The sequence below is a fragment of the Puma concolor genome, chromosome B3 (genome assembly GCF_028749965.1).
Source record: "Puma concolor isolate L17-30 chromosome B3, mPumCon1.1.hap2, whole genome shotgun sequence".
NCBI classification, from domain to species: Eukaryota; Metazoa; Chordata; class Mammalia; order Carnivora; family Felidae; genus Puma; species Puma concolor.
In genome coordinates, this window is record NC_141672.1 from 143,574,044 (window position 1) to 143,586,437 (window position 12,394).

The window sequence follows — 12,394 nt, forward strand, 5'->3', positions numbered from 1 at the left end:
CCTGTAAAGCGAACCTGAAGCCAATGTCAGCTTTTCCTCTTAAAGATAAATGAAAAGGGGTGTCTGTCTGGCTCAGTCGGGAGAGCGTGTGACTCATGATCTCAGGGTTATGAGCTGGAGTCCCATGCTGGGTGTAGAGATTATGTAAAAATAAAATCTTAAAATAAATAACCAAATAAATAAATAAATGAAAAAAATGTGGTAGTCATCAGTAATTCTGAAAACGATTTCAGGCTCCCCCTAATCCTGAGCACATGGTAGGAATGCACTCCCCTAGCCACTCAGGTGTAGGCATGTGACTTGCTGTGACCAATGAAGTGGGAGCACAGTGGGGTGTGGCGCTTTAAGAGCCAAGACACAAACGCCCAGGTGGAAGTACATGTTGAGGAGGGTTTCATCAGCCTGAACACCCAAGTGACTACAGTGAACAGAGACACCACAATGATCACATGGCATGAATGAGAAATAAACCCTGTTGCTACAGAAGCTACTAGAATTTGGGGGTTCTATATTACCTCCTCTACCTAGATTGATACAAACGTCAAGCCTGGCAAAGGGCTCTCAACTAAGGATCAAGAAATTCTGGGTTTTATCTTAAGAGTAGTCCAACCCTCTCCTGCATCATAAAGGATAACAGCAAGAACAGTAGGAGGGAGCCTCAATTCTAACCTTTCAGGGCACCTACAAATCAACAATCAAAGTGATACACAATTTGTTTTATCCGTAACATATCCAAGTAATATAATTAGTCATAAGCTTTGCTACTGACTACAATCTTGACAAACACTAGGTTTTATTGAAAAGGCAGGATAACAAACAGATACTTCTAAAGGTCAGATTTTGCTGTTTTGTGTACACTGTCCTCCTAAATGCCCTTAACCATTAATAAGGAATGATTAAACAGAGGAAGAAGGCTCTCTGTAATTTCAAGCGGCCGACAATGAGACCACCGATGAGACCACAATGCACCAAGGCAGTGCAAGTTCGGGTAAAGAAAGTGAGAATGTGTACTGCAGCAGATGTTAAGTGTAGTTTGGCGCAGTCTTAGCTTTTCTTTGTTTGTTTTAAACAAAGTATAGTGAAGTTAAAGATTTTAAAAATCATCACTGCTAGTCTGTCCGTTGTTCTGAAAGGATAAGATACTGCGCTTCTGAAAAATATTCTGCCACAAAATTCTTATCAAGCATCAGCAGGGAAGGGCTCAGGATACGATGAAACAAAAGGCTGGCCTAGGCTCCCCCTCTTCTCTCTTGGGCATATCCAGAAAGCAACAGGTAGCCAGGCATGGTCAGCACGCCAACTGGCATGTTCTCAAGCACTAAAACGCAAACAGAATGTCTTCTTCTTCTGTGCCCAAACCGCAAGTCCTTCATCACTAAAAACACACAAAATATGTGTCCCTTACTCTTTCTTGCGTTCCTGGGGACAAGCAATCAGGATACCAGCTTCAGTGTCACTAGGGTGTGGAGGGCCTTAACGTCACTAGGGTGTGGAGGGCCTTAACGAGCTCTGTTATCACAGCTCTGTCCTCAGAAGGGCCATTTAATAAGCACTATCCATTATTACATTTATGATCCTTTCATGTTGGGCTCACCAGTTCATTCCAATTTTCAGCCCTCAGCATTTTCCCATGTCAGCAGCCTATACTTAGCAGAGAGTTTTAAATTCCATACTATGAGGTTTCTTGGCCTCAGACCCGCCCCAAAGCATATGTTGCAACTGTGCTGAGACTGCCCGTTACAAACTGAAATCTATAAAAAGGATGGATAATTCCCTTGATACAGCCACTGAATTGTGACTCTGATGACCGAACGCTGAGCGCCCCAACTGAGAGCCCAATCCAGCTTCGGTGGTGAGGCACTGGTAGATCAAAACGTTAGGCTGCCCACATGGTTTTCTTTGAGCAAAACTCAATTCACCGCAATGAACATCGATACCTAACTCAATCGTGACACCGAGCTGGGGCTGGGGGTCTCCAATGCCACAGGGAACCAATCGCCCCTGGCAAGATAAGCTCCATATGGCACGGTCTGGATTGAAGACTACCCCCAGAGACCGTGAAATCAGACTTCACCCAGCCTGCGGCAGTTTAAGGCATGAGCAGCCTCACGAGTCTAGTTACCTAGGAACTCTTTGGTGATGCTCACGTGAAGACCACCTCACTCAGCAACAGGTACCACGCTGGGTTCAGTGAGGGAGACAAGGACAAACACAAAGATAAGGACGGTCTAATCAAGTAGGGAACACGCACAAACTTACATAAACCAAGGCACATAATGCCATAAACAACACTATAAATGGCCCACAGAGATGATGATGGGCCAAGGTGATGAGGTCAAGTTTACTAGGGTGGTAGGATTTGAGCTGAGCCTGAATGACAGGCTGGATTCAGTTACAAAAAGATGTGAAAGGCAATTCAGGCCGAGGCTCTGAGCAGGAATTACAACGTGACTAAGACTGGTCCAGTCTGCTGCAGTAGGGGTATCCCGCAAGAAGTACTGGTAAGGAAGACTAAGATAGAAAAGGGACAACTGTGGACAGCCGTGAATGCCTGGTTAGGAGGTCAAGGTGACCAAAAATGGTCTATGCTCAAGGGAGCAGTTAGTCTAAAGGGTGGTTTAGGAAAAAATATATAATTCCAGTGGGCAGGATCAATAAGAAAGAAGAGGAAATAAGGTTAGAAAACTTGTCAGGCATAACTGACATCAAGAGGCACTATAACTTAAAGATAGCACTTGACCTACAGTCAGAATCTGACTGAAAAATATAAAGGATGTTAAGTGGGACAAGTGAAGAACTTAAATATGAACTGTATACTGAATAATAGTATTTATTAGTGTTAAATTTTAAATATGTTAATTACATTGTAGTTAATTATTTTTTTTAATGTTTATTTATTTTGAGGGGGGGAGCACAAGCAGGACAGGGGCAAAGAGAGAACAGGGAGAGAAAGAATCCCAAGCAGGCTCCGTGCTGACAGCGCAAAGCCTGACACAGGGTTTGAACTCACGAACCGTGAGATCGTGACCTGAGCTAAAATCAAGAGTTGGACACTCAACCAACTGAGCCACCCAGGCGGCCCAATTAATTATGTTAATTAGAGAACTATGCACAATGGGTTACATAAGACAATTTCCTTGTTCTGAGGAGATACCTGCTGAAGTACTTAGGGATGAGAAGTCAGGATGGGTCAAGAAGAAAAGTATGTACGTCTAGAGAGAGATATAAAGACAAGTGGGCCAAACGTGAGTAACTGGTGAGAACAGATATAAGAAGTCTACAGGAAGAAGCAACAGGTTTTAGTGACTGACTGGCTACTGGTGGCAAAGAAGAGGGAGGAGAGGTTTTGAGTGTATTTGACAGAGGATGGAGGCAGCACTGGGAAAGGGAGGCTGGAAGAGGAAACGGCTTTCGGGAGACACATGCCGCATCTGGCTCTGGGGAAGAAGCGGCTGGAATGAATTGAGGAAGAGGTGCCATCTGGTAGCGGGAAAGACAGGGACAGGACTCAGGCCACACTGGATTAGAAATGACAAGTTTGGGAATTATCCAGACAGATGATAATTTACACTGAAAAGTGGATACAATCTAGGATCCAAACAGGAGAGTGAGAAGAGCGAGGGAAGAGATGACAAACCTAAGTTAGTGACAGAAGGTGGGAAGAGAGTAAGAGAGAAGCCAGAAAGGTTCTATGTAACAGAAACAAAGGTGGAAAAGGATTAAGACAGCAGCGCACCATGGAAGGATCCACAGCCTCAAATGCTGCACGAACACGACAGAAGGTGATATTGGCAAATGAGAGCAGGAAATCACCAGTGAATTTTGGGTAAGAGTGAAAAGCAGGCCCCAGGGCTCCAGAAAGGGAAAAGATGAAGTAGAAATGGGAGGCTGGGCGTAAGTCACGCACTCAAGATGTTTACCTTTAGTGCAAGTGTATGGAGATGAGACTACAGTTAAAACGCAGGAAGAGCCATGCTCTGTGAGACTGGAATTACAGGGGAAGGAACAAATCAAGGCCCCTCAAAGAGGAGGTGACACTGAGATCACGGCGTATGCTGGGTAGAGACAGGAAGTGGATGTGGCTCTACATATGGAATGAAACACACTTTCCTTTAAGGCAGGAAGAAGGGGTGAAGAGGTGAAGAGACTTAAGGCAGAGAGAAACTTCTTCAGTTCCGAAGGATGGAGTTCAAGGTCCTTTGCCTACTTGAGTAAAAAGACCATTTCCACCTATATGCAGAAGATAAACTTGAATTAGCAGCTGCTCTACCTGAGGGCAAAGACAAGCCTGAAACCTCACTACAAGAAAGTCACCTGCTGGAAGACACCTTCAGACACTCTTCAAGGGAGGAGGGGGAGATGCTGACCCCTTGCATCAGCACTTTCCAAAATCTCAGGAAACAGGGATAGCAATTTCCTGATGTCAGGTGAACAACTAAAAATAGACAGTTTTATCAACTATAAAAGAAATCTGCAGCAGCAGCAAATTACTTTATGGAACCTATCTGAAGATAAGACATAGGAGAAAGAACAACATTTTTATGACTTTTTATTTCCTTTGAAAGCCACACCCACTGGTATAGATGGGAGACGGATCTGAACTGTGGTTCTCCTTAAGAGAAATGACAACATAGCGGCACCTTTAACAATTGACAAGCTTAAAGCAGCTCTAAATGCTTGCAAAGAGGGGGCTAAGAGGTCTCTGAAATGTCTAAGATTCTTTCATATGAAAAGGGAGGGTGACCACATCCAAAGCACCAATGAGCTCCGGGGGCCTCGTGAGCCTATCAGGGAGCACCGAGTCAAGTATCTACAGCAAGAGTGGGGTTCTGTGACTCTCTTGTACCAGGCTTCCCCTGGAGCTGTGGAGCCAAGCCAGATGTTGAGAGAGAAAACTTCACTCCGTTCCAACATCCAACCTTAAGAATGCACTCACCACATCTGTCTGGAAAGTGTCATCCGACAATCTTGGGAGAGTGAACAGAGACTGAAGATCCTACTGGAAAATGACACGAAAGGCCTCCAGATGGCAATGCCAGCGATGAGGGATCTGAAAACAACTACTTCGTTGTGATAAAAATAAATTCATAAAGGATCACGGCTTAGCACTGAGTAGCTGTCTTATAAAAAATCATTCCCTCTCTCCAAGGGCCATGAATCACAGTGACAACAACCCGCTGAAGGAAACCAGGATCAAGCACAACTAAGATACGCCAGGTGAACGGCACTGGGTACGGCATGAGCCCCGCTGGATAAAACAAATGTGGCAGTTTCTATTCCCTTGCTGGCTATCTCTCACCTTGAATTTGGCACATGAGGACACAGACCATGTCAAAATTATGCTGGCAGCACAAGTCTGAGGACATGTACTTTGTACTTCAATTCTGCCTGACAGTCAGCTTCCCTACTGAGTATCACCTGACCTCAAACTGTATTACTGATGTCTGAGTCACTCTATTACTCTTGGGGAAAATTATAAACTCTGCTAGCTAGGTCAAAGACCCTGTGTCATGATTCTTCCAAAGCTTCACTGTGTCACTGGATTATGCCTAGGGAACTCATTTCACAAGCCACACAAAGCAATTTCTCTCACCTTTGGTGTGGCCATCAGCCAGTCATCACCGTGACATCACTGCCCTATACCAAGAAGGCTGTCCAGGTCAAGATGGACAATGACACAGGCCCGGTAATAATCACCTGTGTGTTAAAACTAATAGCAGATCTTAGCAAAATACCCCCAAAATTATTAAACTCAAGTTATTAAATGAAACATGTTCTGGGACTACTCCCAGAGTAAAAAGCCCCAAGAAAGAACAGGAAGGTGTAGAGACGGATAGTTTTCTAGCAACCCTGCTCAGGGAGAGAAGGTACCTTATCCATATGGAAGATCAAATCCAACTCACAAACATTTTCAAAACACTTATCCAGGGTCTCCACAAAAACCTAGGAAACAAGGAGAAACAGAAAAAGAAAAGAAATCAGAACACAGTCACATCTTCGTCAATGTCACATCTGAAAGTAAAGGGGGGCAGTCGTGATACCGTTTACCTTATGATGAATTTCAGAATAAACAAAACAACTACCAGCATTAGGCAATCGTCCTACTATCCCAATTGAGAGGGCACAGTCTAGACCAGGTCAATCTTGTTTTCAGTACAGCAATACAACCAGCAGACACGTGGGGCTTTCTTTCCCCCTTTAGCAGATGCTACTTTACATAGAAAAATAACAAACTGAAATACCAACTATGTGCAGTACTGTGTCCTTTCCCCAAGCCTCCACCTGCACCCACAACAAAATTTCCTTATTTCGGTGTTGCTAGAGGTCTGTCCTGCTCGTTTCAGTGAACGTGAACTTCAAAACGCCTTTCCACGAATTGTTAACAAGCTCACAACTTTAGGTTTTTAACTTCTTAATATAACAGGAAAGGGTACTGATGAGAAGAGTACGGCTTAGTGAATTTTCAGAATGAACATATCACGTAACCGACCACCATCCGGATACCGCGTGGACTATCACCAGCTCTAGCCGCGCCCTTCACGCCCCTCCAAAGGTAGCCGCCATCCTGACTCCTGTCTTTGAACTTACACAGATGGCGTCACACAACAAGTACTCTGTCTGACTTCTCTCATTCAACGGTGCTGGGGAGCTCCTCCATGTTGCTGTGTGTCATAAAATTCATTGTTCATATTCGCTGCCATAGAGGACCGCATAGAAATATTCATCCATCTCCTACAGGTGGGACATTTGAGTGATTTTCAGCTTCTGACGGGGCATAGAGTGACATAAATGGAAATCCTGTTTCTAACCACTTTGGACAACTACTTGACATCATTATCTATTACAGCAGCAATTCTACCCTAGGTACATCCCCAACAGAAATGCATACATGTGTGCCAAAAAACACGTATGCTAATTTCGTAACGGCACTACATTTTTATCAGAGGCTGAATATTTCCCAGCAAGGGCAACATTCTTGAATTAGGGCGTGTTTTCTATCCAGGTGCTAGGCACTCGGTGAGCCCTTACAATCCAGCAACTCAAGACCTTCAGGTTGGGAAAACTGTATCAAGTAATTTGGCTGAGAATTTCCCCGCTTCCATGTTCCTAATCTTCCTTTTTGGGGCTGCTTCTCCTGAGGTGCTGGACCTCCTTATGCTCTTATCTTTTCTCTTCCAGTTTTCGCTCAGATCTTTAATTTCTAAGAGATCATTTTGTTCTGTGTTTCTTGATTTAGCAGCCTGTTTTTATTTGTTTGATTTCCCTGTGGCTTCAAGACAGGGGTTTGCTCATTTTACTGTTTTCCTTTCTTTGTATGGGCTCTATTTACCTTACGTTGCCTTTTAGAGTCTGTCGGTTTTAGTCTCTATCTTCCATGTTAGAGGCTTTCCTCAGATCACTGATTACCTTTGTTTTTTTATTCCTAAGAATAAAAGGCCGATTGGCAGTTCTGCAATCATAGCTACTTGTTGGGGATCCTCCCCTTCATCCACTTAGGCTTTCTTACTCTGTCCCCTCAGATTGATCAGATTTCCCAGACAAATGTGACAATCTCCAGCCTACAGGCTGTAAGACTGGCTACCTGAAACTCGGGAGCTGAGTGGCGGGAAAGGGCTAGGAAGTTAGCATACAACATTCACAAGGCACACATTCATTTCACCGCCCTGACTTGCGCCGGCAACTCTCTGGTGGCCCCCAAACCGGAAAACTGGAGCTGGGAAAGGAAGGACTCAGGGATCTGACTGTTCTCAGACAGCTTTTCCTGCCCCCTCCACACTACACCCAGCACGATGCTGCCCGCTCTGGGCCGGGTGAGGCACCCGCAGCATGTAGCAGTTTGCCCATCAGCTCCTACTGCTGGCCCAGGATGTGGCGTCCTTGGACTTGCCAAGTCAATTACCAAACATCCATATTCTTTGCTCCTTTCGAGAAGTTTCTTGCTAGTGTTTCCTCTCCTGTCCCTGTGTGTATATATACATATATGGCCTTAGTTTTCAAGGAAAAAAATGAACTTGGAAGCATGGAAGGTCTCAGGAGGACTTAAAAAAAAAAAAATGAAACAGTCTCAAGTTCTTAATAGAAAATAAAATGTGAAAATACTCTGCCAAGATGTTTAGAAAAACGACGATGATAAGGAATGACTAGTCCTACTAGGTATCAAAATTCACTGCAGGGGCACCTGGGTGGCACAGTCAGTTAATCTTACTCTTGATCTTGACTCAGGTCATAATCTCAACAGTTCATGAGTTCAAGCCCCACGTCAGGCCCTGCACTAGTAGTGCAGAGCCTGCTTGGGATTCTGTCTCTCCTTTTCTCTGACCCTCCCCCACTTGTTCTCATTCTCTCTCTCTCTCAAAATAAATAAAATTTAAAAAATTCACTGCAAAACTTTGGTCATTAAAATAGTATAAAACTAAGGTAGAAACAAAAGTATGGATCAATGGGACAGAATATAGGGGCATCTGGGTGGCTCAGTTGGCTAAGTCCCTAACTTTGGCTCAGGTCATGATCTCAGGATTTGAGGGTTCGAGCCCCATATTGGGCTCTGTGCAGACAGCATGGGGCCGGCTTCAGATCTTCGGTCTCCCTCTCTCTCTGTCCCTCACCTGCTCATGCTCGCTCTCTCTCTCTCAAAAATAAACATTTAAAAAAATGGGACAGAATATAAAATACTGAAACATATACCAGTGTATAAGAAAATACATCCTTCTCCCCAAGAAGTGGTAAATAATTTTCATTATTGTCAAAGGCATAATCTAGTTTTGGAAATTTGTTAAGAAGCTAAAATTCATACAAAATCTGCTATAAACTAAGATAAAGGTAGATTAAAATGCATCATGTCTATCTCTTAAATAAAGTAACACCTTCTATAAAAAGCAAAGGTGGGCTTTTGACTTAATGCTGAACAATGCTGGCTCTAGAATTCTATCCAATTCTGAACAAAAATGAATTCTCTAACAAGTTTGCCACTTTCTGTGAACTTCAACAGACCAAGTTCAAAAGCAAATCATGATAAAATCTACCATGGTCTTGAATTCTAAACTCCAAGAATTTCAGACAAGCGGCGCTATAAAGCCACTGTTGAGAAATCCAGTGAAGCACGGGGACACGTCCTGGGCACTCTGGGTTTTGAAGTTTGAGAAAATTAGAGTAAAAAGTTGATTTTGTGTGTAATATTTTTAGATGTTCTAGGAAGACCAAAACCATGAAAGCCACAGCAGTCTGTGAGTGTCCCTGCTTCCTGCTGTGGCCAGCCTGCTTCCAAGACGAGCTCCCACAACCGGCACCGCGTTCACGCGGCCTCCAGGGGTTGGCGCCACCGAATCCTCTCCCTCTCCCTCTGCCTCTATTATCCATACGCGCTCCTCTTCCCTGCCCTGCAAGGTGTGGGGACCCTTCATCGTGCATGGGGCCTCTCATGTCAAGAATACACAATTTTTGACAAACGTGGTATTTTAAATTGGTGGGGAAAACATGCACTAGTTAACAGTGCCAGGAGACACGGCTGTCCTTCGGGGGAAAATTAAAGGTAGTGACCTGTCTCAGTACAGACATAAGAGCACCTTACAGGTTTTACAGAACTAAATGTAAAAAGCAAACTAAAAAAAGCAATGGCAGGTTCCTTTTGTGCCACTCACGTCTCTCACGGGAGCGGATTTAGTCAGTCTATGAGAAGCTTCTGGGTGGCTGGTATTGTCCATAAGTGCTGCCCCAGCAGCCGGGACTCTGGAGTAGGATGCCCAGAACAAAGACAGACCATATTTCTCGGCCGCCGTTTTTATTAAAGAGGGTTAATGACATGAAGATTGGCGTATTAGTCGCCTGGGGCTGCCATAACAAAACACCACAGGCTGTGTGGCTTAAAGAGAAATTTATTTTCTCAGTGTTAGAGGCCAGAGTCCCAGATCAAGGTCTGGCAGGACTGGTTCCCGATGAGGGCTCCCCTCCTGGCTCACAAAGAGCCACCGTCTCACTGTGTCTCTGAAGGGACTTTCCTTGGTGCACATGGAAGGTGTCTCTTCCTCTTCTTATAAGAACAATGCCAACTGTTGGGGTCAGAGCCTCACCCTTATGATCTCATCTAACCATAATGTCTGTAAAAGCACCATTTCTAAATATAGTCACACGGAGGGTTAGGGCCTCAACATATAAACCTGGGGGGGACACAACTTAGTCCATAACAATGGGGATCTCACACAGGCTAGTAACATGGAATGAGATCGAATAGCTCCAGGAAAGATATCCCCAGATAAAGATCAAAAAAGAGGAGTCGGATGTATCTGTTTCTCCTAGAACCTCAAAATATCACCATTCAAGATCATGATCAAGAGGGAAAGAAAATAAAAGTCAGATAATGTAAGAAGAAAGTGCAGGAGCCAGAGCCGAAGCAAAGGGTAGGCTAACGCATGAAGAAACCGAAGATGCGGCAGACTCGGACAGCAAAATAGTAAGACGTGAAACTAAAAAAAAAAAAAAAATCCTCTAAGAAACACAGATTTGAGGAACATAATGACAAAGACCATTCTTCTCAAAGAGGAAGGGAGTGACTAAATTCATATGAAAATGGTGAGGACAGATACAAATGCAAAAAAAGAAGAAGGTCATCAAGAGGCAGAAGTCACTCAAGATCTAAGGTCATTAAAGGCATCATCATAGTAGAAGTGGGGAGTGGAAATATCTTGATCCAGGAACAGAAAGAGAAGTCAGAGAGGAAGAACCATGATCCGGAAGCAGGGAAGAACACTGCAGATCAGATCTAGCCCCTGCTGAGGACCAAGACACGGGTAGAAGCCAGAGCAGCATAGGAGGAAACATCAAGACAGAAAGAAGAAAACAGAAAAACCAAGAAAAGTCGGCAAAAGTTTAAGCCAGACTCCTACTGTACGTCTCTTGAGGCAGAAATAGCAGTGGATGCACAAAAAGCTTTAGCCAGAGGACGGAAAAGGCAGAGGTTGGAAATGACAACAGCAGCAAGAAGAGGAAATAGCTAAAAAACAAAAACAGGAAGTAGCTGCAGTTGCTCAAGATTCTGTTCTCAGTGTTGCTGCCCTGTTGGCAAGGACAGTAAAGCTCCCCTTCATCCACGGCAGGTACGTTCCATGAGCCTGTGGATGCCTGAAACCATGGATAGTAACCAACTCTACATACGCCACGCTTTTTCCCATACACACCTATTTATGATAGTTTACTTTGTTGATTAGCCCCTCTAAGAGATTAATACAGTAGAACAATCAGGATATATTGTAATAAAAGTTAGATAAATGTGGTCCCTCTCTCTCTCTCTCTATCTTATTGTCCTGTATTCACCCTTCTGAGGATGCGAGATGACACAGTGCCTACACAAGGAGAGGAAGGGAGGTGAATGCGTAGGCACCGGGACCAGCGTTCAGCTGCTACTGACCTGACGGTAAGTCAGGAGAAGGATCATCTGCTTCTGGATTGCGGCTGACCCAGGTAAGCGAGACCAGGGAAACGAAGCTGTGCATAAAAGGGGGGCTACCCTGAGTCCTCACACAGCTATGGCTCAAGTATGAGCCCCAACTAACACTCTGGCAGAGATCAGAATCGCCTTCTCTAGCTATTACAACCTAGCAGTTGTGAATCCAATGAAACCGGCTGAACAAGAGAAAGGAAGACACCTCAGCAAGACAAAAAAGAAGGGACAAATCCCAGCCTACTTAAATATGGAATAAGCTGAATTTTGAAAACAAGGACCAAAATGTCAAGCTTAGCAAATTAAGCAATATTACGAGTGAAGATGAGGCTGGATACAGCTCAGCTGATGAAGAAAGCTCCAAGACTTTAAGCAATGGGAAGGACGGTAGACTCTAGAAACCAAGGCTTAGGGGTGCTGCCCACCCCTCACCACTTCCTGCACAGTGAAAAATCCATCTATAACTTGACTCCCCCAAAATGTAACTACTAATAGCTACTACCAGGAGCGCCCGGGTGGCTCAGTCGGTTAAGCGTCCGACTTCGGCTCAGGTCGTGATCTCATGGTTCATGGGTTCGAGCCCCGTGTCGGGCTCTGTGCTGACAGCTCAGAACCTGGAGCCTGCTTCGGATTCTGTGTCTCCTTCTCTCTCTGCCCCATCCCCACTTGCGCTCTGTCTCCCTCTGTCTCAAAAATAAGTGAACATTAAAAAAAATTTTTTTTAACGTTTTTTTTTTTTTATTATTATTTATTTTTGAGACAGAGAGAGATAGAGCATGAACGGGGGAGGGGCAGAGAGAGAGGGAGACACAGAATCGGAAGCAGGCTCCAGGCTCTGAGCCATCAGCCCAGAGCCCAACGTGGGGCTCGAACTCACGGACCGTGAGATCGTGACCTGAGCCGAAGTCGGATGCTTAACCGACTGAGCCACCCAGGCGCCCCCAAAAAAATTTTTTTTCT

At 44.5% G+C, this 12,394-nt stretch overlaps 1 protein-coding gene and 1 pseudogene across 3 annotated transcripts in view; one reads left to right on the forward strand and one right to left on the reverse strand.

The window, feature by feature from the left end:
- Positions 1–12,394, reverse strand: part of AP3S2 (adaptor related protein complex 3 subunit sigma 2) — a 56,952-nt gene that overhangs the window by 26,673 nt on the left and 17,885 nt on the right. For 2 of the 3 annotated variants that reach the window (XM_025918536.2, XM_086711543.1), the window contains exon 4: positions 5,872–5,943. The exons of the other annotated variant lie outside the window; for it this stretch is intronic. In XM_025918536.2, coding sequence (XP_025774321.1) covers positions 5,872–5,943 — 72 coding nt within the window. The remainder of the gene's footprint in view (positions 1–5,871; positions 5,944–12,394) is intronic. 3 annotated transcript variants of the gene reach the window in all.
- LOC147580458 (uncharacterized) lies at positions 10,473–11,210 on the forward strand (annotated as a pseudogene).